Source organism: Quercus lobata, chromosome 2 (genome assembly GCF_001633185.2).
Source record: "Quercus lobata isolate SW786 chromosome 2, ValleyOak3.0 Primary Assembly, whole genome shotgun sequence".
In the NCBI taxonomy this organism is placed as follows: domain Eukaryota; kingdom Viridiplantae; phylum Streptophyta; class Magnoliopsida; order Fagales; family Fagaceae; genus Quercus; species Quercus lobata.
The window spans coordinates 84,620,306-84,645,456 of record NC_044905.1 but is presented as its reverse complement, the minus strand read 5'-3'; the positions used below and the strand labels follow the sequence as shown (position 1 = coordinate 84,645,456).

Genomic DNA, 25,151 nt, shown 5'->3' with positions numbered 1-25,151 from the left:
GATGATGGCAACTGGAATGTTACTATTCTATTGATATGCACACCCCTTAGAACAGTGATAGTTTTCCCACACTTGTTGGTTTGGAGCCATTATTAAATTTTTTATTTTGAGAAATAAACATTATTCAATTCATTCTTCAGGTTGATGAAGAAGTGTATATTATTATTGCCTATGGTGGGTCAAATTGCGAGATGTAAACAAATTTTCTGTTATGTGAGTCAATGATGATGCAATGATTTTTTTTTTTTTTTGGGTGGGGGTCCTAAAAGATAGAAGAGCACGAGGATAGAAAAGAAGATCATAAGAAAGAAAATTTTCATGTGGAGAATGATTCTTTGAGAATTGAGATCAAGAGGAAGAGAGAAAATATAGTTCAATTTAAAGTTGAAACCATTTAATTTACCTAATTGAAAATTTTTGTATATCATAATTTAAGTAATTTAATTTCAAGTTATTTATTTGATCACAATAGATTTTACCAGTTTTTATTTTGGATAAATTGATAGTTGGAATGAGAGAGGAGAGATTTGAATTATAGATATTTTTTTTGTACCAGTTATTGAGTTACGAGACTATTGACTAGATTCTACTAATTGAATTAACTAAAACAGTAAAACCCACAAATAGGTTGAATTATTAGTAGATAGATTGATTTTTGAAAAGGTAAAAAAGCATGAAATTCTTTAGTATGACTTTGAAAAGGTAAGAGGCATAAAATTCCTTGGTACAACAATAATTTGTCATCCCCTAAAGAATATAAAGTACCAAATGATTGGATCGAGATTTCATCAACAAATTCAATAATTATCATGAGCTATCTAAAGGGATAGCATAATTGGCTAGGATCACCCTCATAAATAGGAGATCACTAATTCTAATTCTAATATTCTCTTACTCCCATTAGAGCTAAAAAGTCACTTATAGTTATATATACTAACATGTAACCCCATACATATGCATGGATACACTTAAAGATATACAATAAGAAACATAATATGTAATTCATATATATATATATATAATTTAAATACTATTGATAGTCATTTTTATATTTTGTTAACTCTTTAAAAAAATTTGTATACTATTTATAATTCATTTTTACGATTCATTAATTCTAGACTCTTTAGTTTTTGTACTTAATAACTCACTTGAATGCCAAAGGCCTTATAGCTGAATTGACACCTCTCTATGCACAAAGTGCTTGGGGTTTTAAAGAGGAAAGGATTCGAGCTGCAAGGTTAGCAGCATGTTGTAATTATCTCTTAAAAAAAAAAAAAAACTCACTTGGATGAATATTTATGATATGGTCTCACATTTAATTCTAAAATTAATAAATAAAACTCTTTAAGAATAAATAATTTAGGACACATGGCGCAAAATTGGAACTCTAATTTAAAATTCTAATTTGAGTTTCTCTCAGCTTCACCTATTATTATTATATATAGAATATAGATTATGAGGCTGTGAAATTAAAAATTTAAGATGGTGAGAATAGAAATACAATACTAATGGGCCAATGCAGAAACTAGGCTTTGAATGGCAGCTGGATTGGGCATGGAAATGGACTATTTTCTCAGGTGGATTTCAGAAACTCTTTTAGGTCATAGCCTACTAATTACTAAGAGGGCAACAAAAGATGTCCTTCATGGGCCAACTGGGTTGGGTCAAAAGGGGTTATTTCCTTTGTAAACATGACGCAAAAAGTACACAAATTCTACCAAGTAGTATAATAATAATAATTCAATTAATAGAATTTATAGGTATTAAGCGAAGTATGCAATTGAATTTGTGTTTTGAGTAGCATATACATTTTAATACTGCTTAGTATGGCCACAAGCCTTCGTCGATGCAAAATGCGAGACTCCAGGCAAACCGTTATGGAGACCGACGACACTTTCATGGATCAGTGTCGTTGACTTATAGAGGGAATGACGTATGCTTTCCTGACGGGTCTTTGGGAAATGAATTTTCATCTCTACTCCAAAGTATCCTTATCAGTTGCCCCCTACTCCATTGTTCGTTGGGCATTCACGATGGGTCATGGAGTACGAAGAGGTATTCATGTCATTAATTACCTCATTGGGAAGTGTGTCATTGATGGGGTAGGTTGCTTTTTAATCAATGCTGGGTGACACATGGTGCCTCGTTTCTAATTAGAAGCGTTGCTTCGTATTTTGTGGTTCTTCGCTTTATAAATAGTTTCTTTCCTTCCCTTAGTTCCCCTTATTTCAATCACTCCTCTCTCTAGCTATGATTCTAGCCCATCTGTCGCTGCTCTTGCATTTGTCTGCATCCGTTGTCATGACTAGCCTCCTATTGTTGATTTTGACACATTTGGAAATCTCTAAATGACATAGATCTCTAAAAAACTTATTACTCAAAAAAATATCTACACTTAGATACAAAATACATAAACTGAAAAAATAGATGGAATATATTATATAATTTTGGTAGGTGTTTTTTTTCCCAATTATCTATATATGTAATAATAGGTGAAGTTGAGAGGAACTCAAATTAGAAATCCAAATTAGAGTTCCAATTTTGCGCTATGTGTCCTAAATTATTTATTCTTAAAAAGTTTTATTTCTTAATTTTAGAATTAAATGTGGGACCACATCATAAATATTCATCTAAATGAGTTATTAAGTACAAAAACCAAAGAGTCTAGAATTAATGAATCGTAAAAAAAAAGAAAAAAAAAAAGAAAAAAAAAGTGCTTCATAATTAAAAAAAAAAAGAAAAAAGAAAATAAAAGAGGGCACTTTACATTTTATACCTAATAATATCCTTACAAATTTTTTTAAAGAGTTAATAAAATATAAAATAACTATCAATAGTATTTAAATTATATATATAGGAATTATATTATGCATCTTATTTTATATCTTTAAGTGTACCCATGCATATACATGGGGTTACAAGCTAGTTTGTTTAACGAGCCTCTAAGGTCTTACTTATATTTCTTAATTTAGACACAAAATAACGTAAATAAGGTATATAAAATTAGTAGAATTGATGGTGCGCATTTAATGACATATCCTCAATCTGATCACAAGTCGTAGAACACAATATTAAAACTAGGTTAGGTTTAACTATAAATAATATTAGATTAAATTAGATTAGATTGTAGATTATAAATTATATGTTTATATACGCATACTTATATAGACTTGAGACAAAAAATGGATTAATTTCATCTCCACATAGCATCCTAATACCATTGAGGCATTGAGAAACCTACTTAAATCACAATCTATTAGTAAAAAGAATACATAAATAGTTGATTACCACTCTGCCAACCAAAATTAGATATTAAATGAGCACTCATCACACTTTTTTTTTTCTTTTTTTCTTTTTTTTTTGAGAAAAAACACTCATCACACTTAAAAAGCAACTATAAACTACACAAAGAAACCAAACAAGAGAGTCATTTTTCAAAAACGATATTGATAAATTAGTAGTAGTATTTGACAACATACTCAACAAATCTTAGGTGGTAAGTATTATTGGTTCTAATTTGAACCTATCACTTAAAATATTTGTTTGCTCACCAATAACAACCTGTCACTTTAGATTTATTGTGAAAATATTGTGGCATAGTATTTCTCTTAAAATTAAGTGGACATAATTATATACCATGTGATAGAAGTCACGAGATAACAACATAAACACCCTCCCTTAAAAGTTTTCATGGCTTTTAAATTAAATTTTTATGTGCCTTAGTGTTGAAACCTCATTCCCTCTTTCTTTTGTGTGTGTGTTTGTTTCATTAAAAAAAAAAACATTTTGAATCAAAATGGACATTTAGGAAATAAAGAGCAAAAGTGAGGGCTTTGATTGAATTTGAAGAATGATTTGTTTTTGTGTTTGTTTGTCTATCTTGCTAGAATTACAAGACTATGGTAGTGCCTCCCCTCTAGTTTTGTCCCTTTGTCATGGCTAACCAAATATACACAAAAAGAAGGAAAAAAGGTTTCTCTCTAAACTAATTTAGAGAAAAACCATTCAAACTCCTCTTATATCTTTTTATTGGATGTAAATTTTGAAAATTTAACGTTGGATAGCATGTTCTTAATATATTCTCTATACTTGCAAAATTTCAAAAAAATTAAAGATCAATAGTTATATCATCAATGACATGTTTAAATTTCAAATTTTTGTGGTAAAAAAATTATGCACAAAAAAAAAGCTATTGATCGAATATTAAAAGACATCCAATTTAAATGAAATTTGACATGCATATTAAGAATATAAAAAACATGTAATCCAACTGTTATATTTTCAAAATTTACATTCAATAAAAAGATATAAGACAAGTTTAGAAAATTTCTTTGGATATAAGACAAGTTTAGAAGATTTATTTCAAAACTAGTTTGGAGAGAAGCCTTGTCCCAAAAATAAGGATGGCCACAAGATGAGTTTGGGTTAAATTTCCCTGAACCTAATACCCAAGTCTCAAAACCTAAACCATACCCCATCTTGTTCCCTACCCTGACTTTCAACCCCATAGGGACTAGACTTGATTTTTAGAATTGTTTTTAAAAAATATTTTTTGGTAGTTGTGGATAGGGATGGCCATGGGTAGGGTATGGATCGGGTATACCCATACCCTACCCGAAATGTTTGCCCATGGATATCTAAATACTAAAACCCATTAATATCCATACCCAATCTTTACCCGAATGTATTATCCATGGATATCCATACCCTACCCAAAACTCATTTAAAAAAATGCATTGAATATCATAAACCTACCGATCAATAAAGCAAAAAAAAAATTAAAAATTAACCAATTCAAATTATTTACAGATAAAAAGAAAAGCTACCAGTACCTCAAAAAAAAGAAAAAGAAAAAAAGAAAAGCTACCATTATTATTGAGTGGTAAAGGAAAATCGGTCCAGAGCTCGGGTCACATGGAAATCTTCGAAATGAAATCGAGAACATCATTCGTGACTCCAGGAACATCATCGTCGTCCTCGTCTTGTCGAAAAGCTTCTTCTTCTTCCTCGTTGTTTTCGAACTGTAACAAGTTGGAAGCGAGCTTCGAGATCTCACTCACGGCTTTGGTACTGGACAGAAGGGACAACCTACTCTTCAAGCTCCCAGCGATTTCAACAAGATCGTTGCGGATTCCAACGAGAGCTTGAGATTGCGATTGCGATTGTGATTCTGATGATGATGCGGGATCAACGGCTGCGATTGAAGAAGGTGGTGACGATGGTGGTGGTGGTGGGGCTAGGAAGTTGGCGATGCCGGGGAACTGGTGGTTGAGGGTTTGGCAGTTAATTTTTAATTTTTTTTTGAATGGGTTTGATTTGATTATGTTTGTGTGTTTGAGGAGAGGTGGAGAGCTTTGAGAGAGAAAGAAATTTAGGTTTTTTGAGTATGGGTTGGGTTTGGGTAATATCCATACCCTACCCGCAAAATTCGGGTAATATCCAAACCCTATCTGATTACCTTCTACCCTTGAAAAACCGGGTATTACCCAAAACATTTGGATCGGGTAGGGTTGGATATCCATTACCCAATGGGTATGGCCATCCCTAGTTGTGGAGCCCAAAAGCTAGAAGCAAGCCTCCAATCTAACCAAAAAAAAACAAAAAAACAAAAAAACCCAAAATATTCGGAAAAAACACAAGTGCATATCAAATTAATTCCATGAAATCACCTCCAAATTATGTTGCCACACATTAATAGCCCAACATATATAATTTGGAGTCTTTAGTTTTTGTTGGGAAGTAAGTAACAAGTAACAACATGAAAAAAACACACAAATTTATGGTAACTTTATTTTTATTTTTACCTTCAAAGAATATTTCAACTGAAAGGAGGGGGCCCAAGAGCACCTGGGCCCCTCCCAGCCCAAAAAAAAAAAACAATTGTCTTAGACATATTTGGACTTTCATTGAATTGGCCCTTTTCCTAAGCCTTAGCCCACTTCCCTAACTGCCCAACCGCCCAAACCCAAAATATTAAAAGCCAATTCAAAATTTACTTGTAAACCCACGTTTCAAGTTTCTATACAACCTGAGTCGAGAGAGAGAGAGCGAGACCGAGAGAGAGACTAGAGAAGAGAGTGACTCCGTTGCCGCCATTGGCCACCGAAGCCGGACGCTTCAGCCTCCATCCCGAATCTCATCTGCTTCAAGTATTGTTTCTTCTCTCCTTCAACTTCAAAACCTAACATTGATTTTCATATGATTTTTCTCTATTCTCCACTCCATAATGTTTTTGAATCTGTGATTGTGAATTAAATTTGAATATGTGAATCTGTGTTCTGTGATTGTACTTGGAGTCTCTGTGTTATTTGTTTTTGCTTGCAGTTGCTGAGTGTGTTAAGATAAATTCATGGTAGTGTAGTGGGTTAATAGTGTGTTAGATAATTAATATCGTTATTTCGATGAAACTTAAAATTTTTGCTTAAAAGTACAGAAATTAATTGAAATATTTAAGTGACTTCAAGCTCAGGGGTTCTAGCCCCTGCATAAACATTTACCCAGCAAAAAAAAAAAAAAAAAAATAAAAAAAAAAATAAAAAATCAGACAATGGCCGCGAAGAAGATTCCGATTAAGGGTAAACGGAACATCCTCATCACCAGCGCCTTGCCTTACGTGAACAACGTTCCCCATCTTGGAAACATCATCGGTTGTACGTGTCTCTTAATAATATTCCTTTACATTATTGGTATTAGCAAGCATGTAGTGAACAAAACAAACCCAATTTTCCTTTTTATCTGTATATGGTGTGTTGGCAGGTGTGCTGAGTGCTGATGTGTTTGCTCGCTATTGCCGACTCCGAGGCTACAATGTCTTATCTATATGTGGAACTGATGAGTACGGGACAACCACTGAGACTATAGTTCTGGAAGAGAACTCCACCCCTAGGCAGATTTGCGACAAGTAACTTTACTTAAATCTTCCCTTCTTTTTCTAGTTTAACAGTCTTCTCATTCAATATTGTTTCTATGGCTTACTACTATTCTTTTAACATACTAAATCCAAATGTACCCAAGCATTCAATTTTCTTGGGACGTATTAATTATTTGAATATTGGGATGTTTTCCAACAGAAATTAAGATGATGGATTTCTGTTTGGTTCAACAAAATACTGGTTTCAAGAACAAGAACCAAACAAATTAACTCATGTTAATTTGGTTCTTGTTCAAGAACAATAACCCAACAGATATTAAGACACGACACAATTGTTTTATAACAAAGAAAAAAAAAACAATATATGCGTCGAAAATCTCCTCCAACATTCTATCAAAAAAAAAAAAAGTCTCCCCCGACAAACTCAAAAAGTCTGGAGTCCTCCACACATTTTGTAACAATTTTTTATTATTATTAAAATTAAGAAAATTTTATTGAAACAGAAATAGCAATTTAATTACGTTTCTAATGGTGTTTAAATATTGAACTTAAAAAACCCATTTGACTAATTTTCAGTTTTCAAATAATATTGTGCAATGATATTTTTGTAAATATTTTAGGGGCTGTTTGGTATTATAACTAAAACAACAGTTTTCAGTATTTAAACAACATTACACATATTTTCACATATTTTTTCACTCACACATATTTTCAAAAAATACAAACAACATTTCTTAAAAAAAAAAAAAAAATACAAACGGAAAATGAAATGACACCATGGTTTGTGATGATACCGTAAATATCACCAGTGAGGTACATGATTCTTGCACACTTGTAACGATGCCTACAAAGAAAAGAGAGAAAGACCTAACAGAGAGCACCGGTGTGGTGCCGGTCAAAAACCCTCTAAAGGTCAAGTTAGAACTATTCTCACAACTCTAGAGTGCTAGAAAAGGGTAAATTATGCGTACCTTGATTTGTGAGGGTATTGAGGCTTTTATAGTAATAAAAGGTTGGCCTCTCTTCCTTGGTGTAGAAGTCTTTCCCTTATAGGAATCCCAAACATGATGGACAAGACTTTTCATTGTAGAGGAGATCTTTATTAACATGCGTATCTTCCGGAATTCTTTTCGTGTTAGGATTCCTATTTTCATTGGGATTCTATGATGATTCAGGCGTGTGTAGCAAGTATTTCCAGTCTAGAGGGCTTACCCACTATCAGCCCATGGGCTAGGATCCGTCAGGCGCAATTTAACGAAGGCCCGTCATAAAAATATTTTTACCCCTTCAGTTGCCCCCTCCACCCTATGGGCCCGTCACTATTGAGTGGACGGACCAATGGGGTGACAGTTCAATATTCTGGGTTTGACGAATCAAAAAGGGGACGACGCGTACTGCGCCCATCCCTGATAGGTTGTTAAGCAATTATGATGTACGACACGTGTCGTTCTTTGATTGGACTTTTCCCCGGATCGAAGTGTCGCTTCGTTTTCCGTGCACTTCCTATATATATATATCACACTCCTCCTTTCTCATTTCTCCATTTTCAACTGAAACATATTGTCAGAGCGCTACCGTCAACCTTGTCAGAGAGCGATTCATTCAATACCTGTACCCGTCATTAACTCAACCATTGCATTTCACGTATTCACAGATTTGGTGAGTATTTTCTTTTCACAAGTCCTGCAATTGTACTTTTTATTTTCCTAGACTTTTATACGCACCCGACAGCACTTCTAGATTCGTCAGTCTTAGGTTTTGTTGTCACGTGTAGGTAATGTGTAGTGCGTCAAGTAATCAGTCAGTTGTTCGTGACGGGGCGAATTACGAGGAAGTATACCCGTCTGGTCACAAAGACCAAGAGAGTCCAGATGAAGAGAGGATTTCGTCCACCTCTTCCTCGTCCTCAACAAATGAGGATATGGAGATGGCTGAACCAGATGATGTTTCTAATGATGGCGAGGAACAGCCAATAAGATTCGTCGTAGGTGCTGATGGACTTAGGGAGTTCATCATGCTACCAGAGTGGACGGTGCATAACTTCACATCCACCATCAAGGAGAAACACTGCAACACTTTTAAGGCTAACTTTCAAATTCCAGATAAAATTTCAATTTGTCTACCCTATGTATCAGAGAAATGTTATTGCAAAGGGGTAGAGGGTGTTGGGGTGTACGAACAGATGCTGAAGGCGGGACTTAGGTTTCCACTAAGTACCCTGCATTGAGAGCTTCTCAAGTATCTGGGTCTGTCTGTCACCCAAATATCTTCGAACGCCTGGAGGGTTTTCATAGCAATGGAGATTCTGTAAGACGCTATGACAGACGGTGCTAGGAGACTAACGGTGCGGGAATTCCTCCACTGCTACCGTCCAGATGAGATAGATAGATCAAGGGGGATGTACAGTTTTGCTAGTAGGAGTCCGTTGTTGAAGATTATATTTGAGACCCTCGACTTAAATAGAGATTGGAAGAGTCGTTATTTCTTTCTAGAGGGTGACGAGTGGATGGGTCGTCCAGGGGAGATGGATCACATGCCTGTCGATAAAAAGGACGCAACCATCCAAAGGGTATCGTCCTCTTAAGCAACAAAAGGTCCCTTTGGAACCCGTTGTAAGGTTGATGGCTGAGGGTGTGAAGATGGTCACCCCAGCAAAGCATGGGTTAGGCAAGGGCTTTATGAAGGCCCCATCCACTAGCCAAGAGAAGCCACCTCCCCTCCTCCGTGACGACTCTAAATATGCCCTGGAGAAACTTTCATCTATCATCACGTCGGAGGACTACGAGGATTTAGGCAATCACTCCACGGAGGCAATGAGGGAGACGGGGCTCTTCGCGATTGCACAGGTAATCCTTGTCCGTCGACTTACGTCTGTCCACTCCACTTAGTTTTTATCTAACCCTTCTTCTAACTTTTTTGTTTCAGTCCCTGATTATGATGAAGGGCCTAATGGATCGGTGCATTAACCATGAGACAGCTTTGGAACGTGTGCGAGCAAAGGCAGAGCAGACGGAGGATTAGTTGGGTCAACTTAATAAATGGAAGTCTACTATGGAGAAAAAGTTTGACCTTTCAGAGCAGGTGAGGAAGGAGCTTGAGCAAAAGACGGATGAGGCGAAGAAGGCCCTAGAGGTCAGACAAGGAGATCCAAGACCTGAAGGAAAAGCTCCGTCAAGCAAAGGAGGCGGCGATACGAGAATATCGTGACTCCGACGCCTTATTGTTTGAGCTGGGAGACTCATTCCTGCAAGGTTTTGATGATACACTCCGTCAATTTAAGAAAGCCTACCCTGCCCTGCCCTGGATGTGTCCATGATAAAAGTTGACGACCAAGCCCAGACGTCCGCTATGCCCGTCGCTTCAGAGAACACAGATGACCTTTTTGCTGAGGAAACAGCCCAAGGTGACGGAGAGTTAGCTCAAGCACAAAATGTTCAAGATGCCGACCCCAAAGAGTAGAGAGTTTTTTTTTTTTGTTTTTTTTTTTTTTTGTTATGTATTTGAGAACAATCCGTCATTAATTTTGTGTATTGAACAATTGCCCTTCGAGGGTTTTATCCATCAATGTTACTTGCTTTATTTCACAATTTTATGCCCGTCTTATCTATCTTTATTATTTGAACGAGATGTATAAATCTCCGTCCTCTTCAGTTGTCCATTTCCTGGGCTAAGATTTTAATCCTTAGCGGATGATCCGTCCACTTTATGGAGAACCGTCCATCTTTATGGATTTTGTACATAATTTTAGATCATGTACGGACGAACCGTCCTCCTCAAATACTAGGTAGTTTATCCCGTCCTTTCTTTTGTAATTTTCACCTTATGGGATGATCCATGCAGTTGGTGGGCTTGTACCCGTCCATTTATATGAACTCAAGGAACTTGTTGTTATCCGTCCATTTTATGGACTTAAGAAGTTTCATCCGTCTGGGATGATCCATCCAGCTTGTGGACTTTGTATATTAACAGCCCATTTTTATGGGCTTTAGAGGTTTCACCAGTCTGGGATTACCTGTCCAGCTTGTGGACTTTGTGTACTAACTGTCCCCTTTTATGGACTTAAGAAGTTTTTACTCGTCTTGGATGATTCGCCTGTCTAGTGGACTTTATTTATTATCTGTCCACTTTTATGGACTTCGAATTTCACCCGTCTAGGATGATCCGTCCAGCTTGTGGACTTTGTGTAACCGTCCATATTTATGGACTTTAGAAACTTCATCCTTTTTGGGATGATCCGTCCGTTTTGTGGACTTTATTTGTGTTCGTCTATATTTATGGACTTTAGAAACTTCATCCTTCTTAGGATGATCCGTCCGTCTTGTGGACTTTATTTATTACTCGTCCATTATTATGGACTTTGATTTTCACCCGTCCGAGATTATCCGTCCAGCTTGTGGACTTTATTTATTATCCGTCCATTTTTATGGACTTTGATTTTCACTCGTCCGGGATTATCCGTCCAGCTTGTGGACTTTATAAGAATTCAGGTTGAAAAGACAGTTATGTTTGAATATTCAATTGTGTATTTGTAGAAAAGTACCTGCTCCCTTGGGCTTAAAAAGATACTTAAAGTATTGTAGCAAAAGGGAAAAAAAAAAAAAAAAACCTGCCCCCTTGGGCTTAAAAAGATACTTGAAGTATTGTAGCAAAAAATTAAAGTAAAACTAATAATTGTAGCAAAAACTAGGAAGAAAAACTGGAAATAGCGTCGTTGCTCTTCATGCTGTCTCTACTGATAGTATTTCTGTAGGTGCTCTGTGTTCCATAGATGCTGAAGCTTTTGTCCGTCCAGTGTCTCGAGGTGGTAGGTACCCCTCCTCTGCCATGATGCAATCCTGTAGGGTCCTTCTTAGTTGAGGCCGAGTTTTCCTTGCGAAGGATCTCTAGTAGCGCCCATTACCTTCCGTAGTACAAGATCTTCGACTTGAAAGTCTCTGCGCTTGATGTTGGAGTTGTAGTGCTTCGCCATGAGATTCTGATATTGCACCATCCTTTGCTCTGCTGTCATTCATACCTCGTCCACTAGGTCGAGCTAAAGTCGTATGGCCTCTTCGTTCTTATTCTCGTCGTAACTATCCACCCGAAAGCTTGTGAGCCCTACTTCCGCTGGGATGACAGCTTCACTTCCATATGCCAGCCGAAACGGTGTTTCTCCAGTGGGTGTTCTTGCTGTAGTTCTGTATGCCCACAGAACGCTTGGCAGCTCGTCCGGCCAGATACCCTTTACCCCCTCGAGCCGGGTTTTGTTGATCTTGAGTAAGGATCGGTTCGTGACTTCAACTTGCCCATTGGCCTGTGGGTGTGCTGGCGACGAGTAGTGATTCTTGATACCTAGCTCCAAGTAGAAGTCCCTAAATGCGCTATTGTCGAACTGCTTTCCGTTGTCAGAGACAAGCACTCTGGGTATCCCGTACCTGCATACGATATTCCTCCAAACAAAGTTCTGAATATTCCTCTCCGTGATAGTGGTTAGGGCCTCTGCCTCCACCCATTTAGTGAAGTAGTCGATACCAACTACTAGAAATTTTAGCTGTCTAATTGCTGTTGGGAAGGGGCCCATGATATCTAGTCCCCATTGAGCGAAGGGCTAAGGGGCCGTCATGGGGGTTAGTTCCTCTAATGGTTGCCTGATGAGGTTACTGAACCTTTGACGTTTGTCGCAGGCCTTGACATAGGCCTGTGCGTTCTTCATCATTGTAGGCCAGTAGTATCCTGCTCGGATCAACTTGTGTACTAATGACTGTGCCCCCGAGTGGTTTCTGCAGATATTCTCGTGGACTTTTCTCATTACGTAATCTGTTTCTTCATGGCATAAACACCTCAGGTACGGCCGAGAGAACCCTCTTTTGTATAAGACATCCTTTATCAACACAAATCGTGATGCTTGGGCCTTTACCTTTCTAGCGGCGTCACTTCTGTCTGGTAAAACGCTAGTCTTTAGGTATGATATTAAAGGCGTAGTTCAGTTGCTTTCAGAATTTATTTCCTGCATATCTGTTCTGTCATCAATAAGTGAGGAGATTTGGACAAATGACAATACCTGTTTGGGGACAAGCATGAATTCTGCCGAGGCAGCTTTTGCTAGTCGGTCGGCGCATTCGTTTGCCGCTCTCGGGATTTGGACGAATCTGACTTGGAGGCTGCTAGTTCAATTCTTTACCTCTTCTAGATACCTCTTCATCCTTTCATTCTTACACTTGTATCCACCATTAATCTAACATGTTACTACCTGTGAGTCGCAATGTTCGATCACATTTTCAGCACCTGCAGCCTTTACGAGGTCCAGCCCCACCACCAAGGCTTCATATTCCGCCTCGTTGTTGGTTGTGAGGAAATCTAGCCAGATCATGCACTCGATCTTATCCCCCTCCAGGGTTTGGATCACTACGCCTGCCCCTCCTGCTTGTCTGTTTGAGGATCCGTCCGTATAAATGTTCCATTGTCGCGCATCGTCTGCCCCCTGGCCGTCTCTGAGAGTGAATTCGGCGATGAAATCAGCCACTACTTGCCCTTTTACAACTGTTCGCGGACGGTACTGTATGTCAAACTCGTTGAGCTCTATTGCCCACAAGGCCATTCTTCCTGCTGCCTCGGGGCTACTCATGGCTTTTTTCAAGGGCTTGTCTGTCAAGACAATGATGGTGTGTGCTTGAAAGTACGGTTTGAGTTTTCACGCAGCAGTTATCAACGCGAAGGCCAACTTCTCCATCTGAGGGTACCACACTTTTGCCCCCCGAAGCGCTCGGCTTGTGAAGTAGACTGGTCTCTGAGATCCATCTTTCTCTCTTACCAAAGTTGCGCTAACAACGGCTTATGAAACAGCTAAATATAGGTAAATCTTTTCTCTCGGCTTGGGTGGACTGAGCAATGGTGGAGATGAGAGATATGCCTTTAAGTTGTCAAACGCTGTCTAGCATTCGTCCGTCCATTCAAACGATTTCGTCAGGGTGCAGAAGAAAGGCAGGCATTTGTCCGTCGCTTTTGAGACGAATCTGTTCAGGGCTGCGATTTTGCCATTTAAACTTTGTACTTCCTTGACCGTTCTCGGCGGTTCTAATTCTATTATGGCCCGTACCTTCTCTGGGTTAACCTCTATACCTCTTTGGGATACCATGAAGCCTAAGAATTTCCCAACCGTCACTCCGAATGTGCACTTGCTTGGATTCAACTTCATGTTATATAACGGGAGGGTGTCGAACGTCTCACGGAGGTCGCCTAGATGATCTTTCTCGTGTAGGCTTTTTACCAGCATGTCATCAACATAAACCTACACGTTTCTCCCAATCTGGTGCGCGAACATCTTATTCATTAATCTTTGGTATGTCGCCCCAACATTTTTAAGTCCGAATGGCATCACCTTGTAGCAGAATAGTCCCTGGCTGGTGACAAAAGAGGTCTTCTCTTGATCGGCTTCTTCCATCTTAATCTGGTTATAGCCCGAGAAAGCGTCCATGAAACTCAAAAGCTGGTGTCTTGCGGTTGAGTCTACCATAGTATCTATCCGAGGGAATGGATAGCTGTCTTTGGGGCAGACCTTATTGAGGTCCGTGAAGTCTACGCACATCCTCCACTTTCCATTGGTCTTTTTGACCATGACGACGTTTGCCAACCAGTCGGGGTAGTACACTTCTCGAATGAAATCTGCTTCAAGCAACTTTCGTACTTCCTTGGCAATGGCTTTGTCCCTCTCCTGAGCGAATACTCATTTCTTCTGCCGGATTGGGGAGAATGTAGGTGACACATTCAGTTTATGAACCATGATTGTGGGGTCGATCCCTGGCATATCCTCGTGACTCTAGGCGAACACGTCTTGATTGTCTCTTAAGAATGTCGTGAGTTCCTGGCGCACTGGCTAGCTTGCCAATGTACCCACTTTAGTCGTCCGTTCTGGCCTTGAGTCATCAAGGATTATTTCTTCTAACTCTTCAACTGGCTCTGCTACTGTTTGTCGTTCTTCTATGCACATTGTTTGCTGTTGATCGTCCATCTCCAGCATAGTAATATAACATTCTCGCACTGCCACTTGATTTCCACACAGTTCTCCTACTCCATAATCCATTGGGAACTTGATCATTAAATGGTAGGTTGAAGTTACAACCTTCTATGAATTGAGGGTGGGTCTGCTAGGAATGTTACTTCCTTAGTGATCTGCTAGGGGAAATCTCCCACCGTTATCGTCAGTGTGATGGCACTGATGGGGAACACTCTCATCCCTCCGAAACCAACTAGAGGGGCATTAATCGGGACCAACTGTTCTTTATCAATTCTCATTTGCTGAAAAGCCGGGTAGTACAAGATGTTTGCTGAACTGCCGTTGTCTACCAGAACCCGGTGCATGTTGTAGTCTCCTACCCTTAGGCTGACAACGAGCGCGTCGTCATGCAGGTGGTGCAGCCTTCGAGCGTCTTCTTCTGAAAATCCGATGACGGGGTTGTCAATCCGTGCCATCTTGGATGCAATGCCCGTGAGCTAGACGTTCTGGACCATTCTCAAGTTTGTTTTCCTGGCTTTTTATGATGACCCAGAAGTTGTCGTGCCCCCTACGATCATCCTTATGTCTCCAATAGGCGGCCTTGGGCGCTCATTCTCTCGTCGTGGGGTCTGCTCTTGGGGCGGATCCGCTTTCTCCTTACGAACTTCTGTAGTTTCCCCTGTCTTATAAGGGTCTCTATTTGCTGTTTCAGATCGTAGCAGTCAGCTGTGTCGTGACCGTGGTCTCGATGGAAGTGACAGTACTTATCCCTTGGTCTTTTGCTGGGATCTCCCTTCAACTTGCCTGGGAATGTCAGGGCTCCTTCGTCTTTGATCTGCATCAAGACCTGATCTATTGGAGCGGTTAATGAGGTGAAGCTTGTGAATCTCCTAGTGGGGGGTTTGGAGCATCTATCATCCCGTTGATCTCCGGTCCTAGCCACTTTGCGCCCTCTATCCTGTCTTGTGTCCTCCTGCCTTTCCCTTTTTCTGGACTTATCCTCGCAGGCTAGCAATGCGTCTTCCGCGTTCATATACTTGGTAGCCCTGTAAAGCACTTCCGACATGGTCTTTGGATCGTTCTTGTATAGAGAAAACAGGAACTTACCCATTCGTAGCCCATTAGTGAATGCTACCACAAGTATCTTATTGTCCGCTTCGTTAATTGAGAGGGCCTCTTTGTTGAAACGGGTTATGTAGGACCTAAGTGTTTTGTCCTCCCGCTGCTTGATGTTCTTTAGGCATGCAGTTGACTTCTTGTACCTGTGTCCTCCAATGAAGTGCGAAGTGAACTGAGCTCAGCTCCTTGAAAGTACTGATTGAGCCAGGCGTTAACCGACTGAACAAAATTCTCGTAGCACCCTTCAGCATTGTAGGGAAGGCCCTACACATGATCTTGTTTGCAACTCCTTGAAGGTGCATCAAGGTCTTGAATGTCTCCAAGTGGTCTAGAAGATCCTTGACTCCGTCGTAACTGTCTATATGTGGCATGCAGAATTTATGCGGCAAAGGGAAACAATTGACGGAGGCAGTGAATGGTGAGTCGGTTCGGTTGACTAGGTCGTCAAGGTCACTGGATACTCGTCCCTTGAGGGCATTCATCATAACTTCCATCTGCTCCGTCATTGCCTGCATCTCTGCAACAATAGGCGGAGCCGCATCCATAAGGGTCGGGAGGCTTATTTTTGTTGCTCCGGTCTACTTGGGGCGTTACTACCCTCCGGTCTCTCTTGGTTCCCGCAATCAGCACTGGCACCTTCTTGATCTTGCTCTTGGTTTCCCGTCGCCGCGTTCTTCTGTCGCAGCTATTCTTCTAGGGTCTGGTTTTGCTTGGTGAGGCGCTCCACTGCCGTTGTAAGGGTTAGGACCTATCTCTCCAGGGCAGTAGGTTGTGGCTCGTCTTTCTGAACATTATTGGTGGTCGCCATTGAGCGTGTAAGTACCATGCAGCCCTTTGTCCGGATAGCGTTTGTATGGCTTACAAGTTGCAGTCACGACGCTATCGTTTCCCACAGACGGCGCCAACTGATGATGCTGTAAATATCACTAGTGAGCTACACGATCCTTGCACGCTTGTAACGATGCCTACAAAGAAAAGAGAGAAAGACCTAACAGAGAGCACCGGTGTGGTGCCGGCCAAAAACCCTCTGAAAGTCAAGTTAGAACTATTCTCACAACTCTAAAGTGCTAGAAAATGGTAAATTATGCGTACCTTAATTTGTGAGGGTATTGGGGCTTCTATAGTAGTAAAATGTTGGCCTCTCTTCCTTGGTGTAGAAGTCCTTTCCTTATAGGAATCACAAACGTGATGGACAAGACTTTTCCTTGTAGAGGAGATCTTTATTAACATGTGTATCTTCCGGAATTCTTTTTGTGCTAGGATTCCTATTTTCTTTGGGATTCTATGATGATTCAGGTATATGAAGCAAGTATTTCCAGTTTAGAGGGCTTACCCACTATCGGTCCATGGGCTAGGATCCATCAGGCCCGATTTAACGAAGGCCCGTCATAAAAATATTTTTACCCCTTCAGTCTGTTTGGTTCTTGTTCTTGAAACCAGTATTTTGTTTTTAAATGAATAATAATTAAAAAAAAAAAAGAAAAAAAAAAAGAGAACAGTTAAAAACACGTTACTGAACTTCTACTTGTTGTCTGGAAACTGTTTAAAAAACTACTTTCTGAGAAAACATAACCAAACAGCCTGTACTGGTCTTGGTTGCTAAGCGAACTTTGCAATGAATGTGGTAATCAAATTATTATGGGATCATTTGTGAGATTTATAGATAATTATTATGCTAATCAAATTCTACTTGTTCTCTTAGCTATTCCCTGTCTTTAATGTTTTTCATTTTTTTTTCTTCTTCTTTCAATGCTTTTATGGATGTTTTAAAATAATATACTCCTTAAGTTATTCATCAGTCCATCTTTTATGTTCTGCATTTACAGATACCATGCGATTCATAAGGAAGTCTATGAGTGGTTCAATATAAGTTTTGATAAGTTTGGGCGTACCTCAACCCCACAACAGACGGAAATTTGCCAAGCGATTTTTAAGAAAATTTTGGAGAACAATTGGATTTCTGAGAATTCAATGCAGCAGGTATGAGTTAATTTCTTGTTAATACTTGGTGGGATTCTGTACATGATAACATTCATGACCACTCTATTCTTTTATGCAAGAAAAAGAAAAAGAAGACTTCTCTATTCTTGTTTAGTTATCCAGTTATTGGATATTTTTTCTGGTGTCTCCTTTTTGTTCTTCAGCTTTTTTTATTGTGGTCAATTATAGGCTTTAATGGTGATAAATGTATTTAACCTCTTGTTACTAACACTTTATTCATACCATATTCAGCTTTACTGCGATACATGCAAAATGTTCTTAGCTGACCGGCTTGTGGAGGGTACCTGCCCAAAAGAAGGGTGCAATAACCAGGCTGCCCGAGGAGACCAATGTGAAAATTGTGTCAGTGTTTTGAATACGACAGAATTAAAAGATCCTAGGTGCAAGGTACACAAATTACTTCTGATATTGAGGTCTATACTTTGTATTATCAAATTCTAAATGAGGAACCTGATTGTATGAAATATTATCCATGTTGTGCATTCAGCTTTCAAAATATGTAGTTTGTCCAAAAAAGGCATTTTATCTCAGATATTTGATTGTTTCTCTTTCAGATGAATAAATTTTGCATCCTCTGATCCTTTTGGTTATCACGTTTTGATGCTATAAACCAAATTTAAATCATTGTGAAACAAGGACCTTTTTCTGCTAGCCAATTATATTACAAGAAAACTAGTGCTTGGTAATCATTTTCCTGACTAAATTATGAATTTCTACTCAGAAAACTTACTTTAGGGTTTAATTGAGTCCTGATTTGGTTTCTTGGGCCTAGCTCTTGTTGGGGCCCGTTTCAGAGCCCCAGCATCATATTTCTTCCATGATTTTCTGAGAAGAAGATAAACTATAAAAAAAGAAAGCTACTGTCAGTAGATGTATGATATTACGCCATTTTGTTTTATTATACGTTTCTTATATTTGATCCATGAGCTTTCTCTGCTAACAGGTCTGTCAGACGACACCACACATTCGTGACACAAACCACTTGTTTCTTGAACTCCCCTTGCTGAAGGACAAATTGGAAGAATACATCAACAAAATGTTGGTGGCTGGATCTTGGAGCTAGAATGCTATTCAAATAACAAATGACAGGCTTAAAAAAGGGCTGAAATCACGATGTATTACCAGGGATCTGAAGTGGGGGGGTTCCAGTTCCACTTGAGAGATTTAGTGATAAGGTTATTAGTTGTTGATAGACATGCTGAATTCATGCTGGCCTCTTCAAATTTTTTCTCAAAATTTTGCAAATTGACCTTTTTTTTTTACTTGCGGTGGATAGGTTTTCCATGTCTGGTTTGATGCGCCTATTGGATATGTTTCTATTACTTCTTGCTACACACCAGAGTGGGAGAAGTGGTGGAAGAATCCTGAAGATGTAGAGTTGTATCAGTTTATGGGCAAGGACAACATGCCGTTCCACTGTAAGTGATTTTCTTTTTTTCTTTTTTTAAATTTTCTGATAACTCTAAGAAGAGGGCAAGATACTAACTCAAAAGTACTAAGATTAGTTAGAATGTTAGATTTTTTTTTTTGTCAGATATATGCTTATCAATGTTTTTCCCCCCAGCTAAGAAACTGAAGTTTAATTATTTTTTAAAGAAATCTTCTTATGGCCACTCATCTATGTTATTCTTTTCCATGTTTTCAGTTTTTGCCGGCTACTTCTAATTTTTCTTTTTGTCTTTTTGGTTAGATATTTCCAGAAATGTACATTGTCTTTGCATCTTGTAAATAACATACAATTTGTTATTGCATCTTAATATTTTTAAAAGTTTACAGTAACCATTGTATCTTTTAGATAACAATAATATACAACAGTTATTGCATATAATTTTAGAACCTTGCGGCAGTCACTAAGTTGGTATGTTTTCTTGTGGGTCATAGGTAGGTCTAAATCTTGTCTCACCCTTATGAGGATTTATATCTTGTATCATTGTGCTAGTAGCTTGTTGACTTGTAATTTTAGTGTAACCACACGGCCAATTTTCATTTTTAAAATCCTCTACACTTTCCAAATATTGATTGCTATCAACTTAAGTTAGATGACATGATACTTGAATCTAACTTGCTATTAAATCGAATCTAATGAGATGAGACTTTGTGAAGTTATTGTACTAATGGTTAAAATAAAAACTGTTGTTTTGTCATTGGCAATGTTAATGCAAGTTCAATAGCATGGAGCAGCGCAGTTTTATTAGTTCACCTAATTGGTCTCATAGACACTGCATGCAAGACTCATGAAATTTTTGGCTTCAGAATTTAGGTTATTTATTTATTATTTCTTATGAACTGTACATAAGGTGGCAACTTGTGTCTCCCCTCATGAAGTAGGGGTCACTAGTTCGAATCTCTCTTTTGGGGTTTAAAAAAAACCTTTGGTTGTAGTGGTGGATGTTTTGAGCTTAGTAATCGTTTGGTTGTCCTTTTTTTCCATCATTGTCATGGAGACTTATGGTTTGGCTTGGACCTCTTGGTTGTGGGGACTGCTTTTTTTCTTCCCCACTACCCTTTTTGACTGTTACTATATTCTTGTTTTAGGTGATGTTTCCATCTACACTTCTTGGAACTGGTGAAAATTGGACTTTAATGAAGACTATCAGTGTCACTGAATACTTGAATTATGAAACAGGTTAGCCAACTATTTTGTAGCAGTTTAGCTGATGCACGATGGTGGTCAATTTATCGGTCATCTAGATGGATGATTGACCAATTACCTTCTCTTTGACATAACAATGATGTTTCACATTCGAAAATATTGAACTAGATGAATTTTCATTTGGATGGTTTCTGTGGGAAAGTTTTCTAAGAGTAAAGGTATTGGAGTCTTTGGCAATGATGCAAAAGAGCAATGATGCAAAAGATACAAACATTCCAGTAGAAGTATGGCGATATTACTTACTGACTAATAGGCCTGAGGTAAGCAGCATATATTTATTACTTTTTTTTAATAAGAATTAATGCTGGGTTCTACTAATTGCTTTCTGGATTGATGAATGGGTTTGTGTAAACTAGGTATCTGACACATTATTTACATGGGCTGACTTGCAAGCAAAATTAAACAGCGAGTTGCTAAATGACTTGGGCAACTTTATAAATCGAGTTTTGAGTTTCATTGCTAAACCTCCAGGTTGGCTGTGTACCTTAAGTTTCTTAAAGTTTTGTTGTTCAGCTAGTTTTTTATTTGATTCTCCTGATTGTGGTACATACTAATAATATTTCTGGATTGTTGTTATAGCACAGAACACTAGTTATAGAAGTGACACATTTTATTTAGTGCCTCGCTGAATTAGAACCATTCTCAATGCATATTGCATGTATGTGAACTAAAGGCTGTCCGGCCTAGTGGCATGTCCATCTTTTTGGTGGTTCAATGTTTGGGGTTCAATCTCTAGTAACTTTACGTATAAAAAAAAGCCTATTTTTGCAAGGCATTTATATTTTAGAGAGTTAAAAATGGTGCCAATAGTCCATCTTACATTATGCCAATACCTTTAATATTTATGAAATTCCAAATGGTTTTGCCATTTTTATTATAATGGGCTTGTCTGGTATGAAGAGAAAATGCAAGTGCATAACTGAGTTTCTTTTTACAGGTCGAGGATATGGTTCCATTATTCCTCAGCCGTCAGATGCTGACCCAGATCCATTGCAACATGAACCAACTAGGAAATTGGTTGGTAGCATTGTTGACTATGTGGAGCAATATGTAGAAGCCATGGAAAAGGTGATTGAAATACTGGCTAGTATACTGTCGTGCAACCAGTAGCTGCCCCATGCCCTCTTTCGCTAATTGCTTTTGCATTATAATGACATTCTTATTTGCATTTTGTATAGGTTAAACTAAAGCAAGGGCTGAAAATTGTAATGAGCATTTCTAGTGAAGGGAATGGGTATCTGCAAGTAAGTCTAGAACATTTTTGTTTATACTGATTTGTATGGTTGTTTAATATGTTCTTTTATGAGGATGTTGGTTGGAAATCGCCCTTTGGCTGCCCATGAAACAAAATTTCTCTCTCCTAATGTGTACTTTGCTCATGATCGCTATGTAGGAAAGCAAATTCTGGAAGCTTTACAATGATGATCAACTTTCTTGCTCTCTTGTCATAAGAACTTCAGCTGGGCTAGTATATCTTCTTGCATGTTTGTTAGAACCTTTTATGCCATCTTTTTCACTTGAGGTAATTTAAGTTTTAACCTGCCAGTAGATCTCTCTGTGGCACTTAGGGCAATGCTAATATTCTTTATCATGAGTTAGCTAATATGGTTGTGCATGCTGACAATATCTGTATTGTTGGTTGTGTTGTAGGTACTTAAGCAGCTTAATTTGCCTCCCGATACTCCAATTTTGCTTGAAAAAGGAGATATTGATAGGGTAAGCCGACCTTGGGAGATCCTACCTGCTGGTCACAAAATTGGGACACCAGCGCCATTGTTTAAGGAATTGGTATAACTCTCCTACTTCTATGTTTTGTTTTGTGAATTGTGATGGAGATTTTGTGGGCTTTGTCTCATAGTTACTAATTTAGTGAAAACAAATGTTCAGAAAGATGAAGAAGTAGAATTCTTCAGAGAGAAGTTTGCAGGAAGCCAAGCTGATAGGATTGTGAGGGCAGAAGCTGAAGCAGAGAAGATAGCTGAGAAACTGAAGAAAACAAAAGTTTCAGGTTGCATTTTATTGATATTATATTTATTTACTCACTTCTAGTGTTTGCCATATCAATTGCTACACAGTGCATGGTTGGGTGTCATTGATGTGCTATATTTCCAACCAATAAGTTCATAAAAGCACTAATCAATTTATCTTTTATTCTTCTATAATTAGGTTCTTCACAGGTCTTCTCTGTTCGAATGCTAACTATTTTGTTTTTGATGATAAGTGTGGCTTCCACATTTTTCTTGACAAGTTGATATTACAGTAGTACTATGATTAGTGTGTCTTTTCATACCTCTCTCATTATACTTCTTGATTAATCATAGACACTACTAATTTGTTAGTAGTAGTTGCTTAATATGGTGAGGCATTGTATGGAACAGATAGCAGTGGAAAAAAGCAACGGCCTGTGAAACACTAAAACCTGCAACTGAATCCAAAGCTAAGGTTAATGCTGAGACAGAAATTTCAATTACAAGACTTGACATCTGTGTTGGCCTTATTACGAGTGTTCAGAAGCATCCTGATGCTGATTCCCTCTATATTGAAGATAGCAACCACATATATTATTAATCATCTAGTAGCTTTAAAAAATGGCTTAGTGGTCACGAGTATATAATTTTGGTTGAGATTGTTGTGATGGTGTTGGATTGTGGGTAATGACACATTTTAACATGTTAGCATTTTTGTCGCAAAAATGGCTACATCATTTGTTGTGTGGTGTTAAGATGTTTTAGAAAATGGTTTTATGATACCCATTAAAGCCCATGGTTGATTTTGAATAAGTTTCACTTTGAAAAAAATTTCTGGCTTTGTCATTGCTTGTTTAAGTCTGGATCATCAAACATGAACGCTAACGAGATTTTTAATAAAAAAAAATTTCAGGTTGAATTGGTTGATCCACCTAAATCTGCTACTGTTGGAGAAAAAGTTACATTTCCTGGATTCAATGGTGAGCCAGGCTCTGATGATGTCTTGAACCCAAAGAAGAAAGTCTGGGAAACGTTGCAAGTGGATCTGAACACCAACACGGAACTAGTGGCCTCCTACAAAGATATTCCAATCACCACATCTGCTGGTGTTTGCACTGTTTCATCTATTGCCAATGGGTCAATCAGAGAGTTAGGTCTCTTTGTTCAATTTTTTTTTTTTTTTTTAAATTTTTTATTTTGAGAAGTTGTTCAATTATTGAAAAAAAAAAAAATCCCCCTATATTTTGATACGTAATTTTATGTTATTCTTCATGTTGGTATAAAAAACTAATTGCAGGAGTACTAGTTATTTTGAAAAGTACGTAAAACTACGGTCGTGAAAAATTAGGAATGTATATCTAAAGTCCTAAACGGTTAGATCAATCTTGAAATGATTCTAACATTGTAAATTGTTATACTCAATAACATTTTTTTTCCCTATCTAATATATGAAACATTTCAAAAGCAGAGTTTTCTTATATTATCAAAAACTTCTTATATTAACTTTATTTAAGTAAAAACAAATAATATTTTTCTAAGCAATCAAGCCACCTTTAATGCCAAATATTTCGTTTATTAAGGAACATATGGATTAATTGTTTTACATGGGTGGGATAAGAACCATTATGTGGTATTTTGGACATGAGAGCTCCTCTCATACATGTCTAAGCCCAACCATCAAGTAATATTTGTAGTTCAATTTCTTGCTATTCACTAATCCCAAAAAGAAAGATAATAATTATTAAAGATTAGTATTAATCAAGATTGATAGGTTTGAGTTGTCTCAATCACTTGCCAACCACTTTCTTTCTTTAATACTGAATGGTTATAAAAAGTAAAAACCTACACAAAGGTTGGAGGACAATATTCTTTTTTTTTTCTTTTTCTTTTTTTGATAAAAACATCCAATTAGTATTAAGCAATCATTGTTTTAATTAAATTTTCTATGTAGATCCCACATAATTATGAGTGTTTGAAGTTTGAACTTATGTAATAACTTCGAATTTTTAATATAAAAAAATGTAACCAAGAAAAAAGAGAGAGTCAAATTTAAATTTAAATCTCTTAAAAATAATTTAAAATAAAATGTAATATCAGTTACCCAAGAAGAAGGAATAATCAAATACGCCATTGCTTTATTAGAATTGAAAAAAAAAAAAAAAATCATTTTAAGGGAGTAAATTATAATTGTTTTTATTTATTTATTTATTTATCTATTTTTCTGAAAGACAGAACATGAAATATTATACACATGAATTTCCTTCTTGAATCTCAGACTTTGTGAATTTGTCTTAATGGAATCCTCAGGCTCAATTAGGATTGCTACATCTATTAATTTTTTTACGGTTTTACCCTTTTCATTTTCACTTGGAAGAGGGAGAAATGAATAAAATGGAAGGAATTGAAAGGGATCTTGTAAGAATATTACATTCATTTGCTACTTTGGATTTTAATAAGAAGGAATGAAATTACTAAGAGTAAGAGTATGGGTGTGCATGAATTAGATTGGATTAAATTAGGTCATCAAGTTAGGTTGAATATATAAAGAAATTATAATTTTGTTTTGGA

The 25,151-nt window shown here is 37.7% G+C and overlaps 1 protein-coding gene and 1 pseudogene across 1 annotated transcript; both read left to right on the top strand.

Moving 5' to 3' along the window:
* The first annotated feature begins 6,017 nt into the window (after window positions 1-6,017).
* On the top strand, window positions 6,018-24,878 carry LOC115972974 (annotated as a pseudogene).
* Window positions 7,833-10,328, top strand: LOC115976903. Its single transcript, XM_031098447.1, has 2 exons — window positions 7,833-9,717; window positions 9,797-10,328. The coding sequence occupies exons 1-2, from the start codon at window positions 9,493-9,495 to the stop codon at window positions 9,890-9,892; spliced, it is 321 nt and encodes a 106-aa protein (XP_030954307.1). The 5' UTR covers window positions 7,833-9,492; the 3' UTR covers window positions 9,893-10,328.
* Window positions 24,879-25,151: the final 273 nt, after the last annotated feature.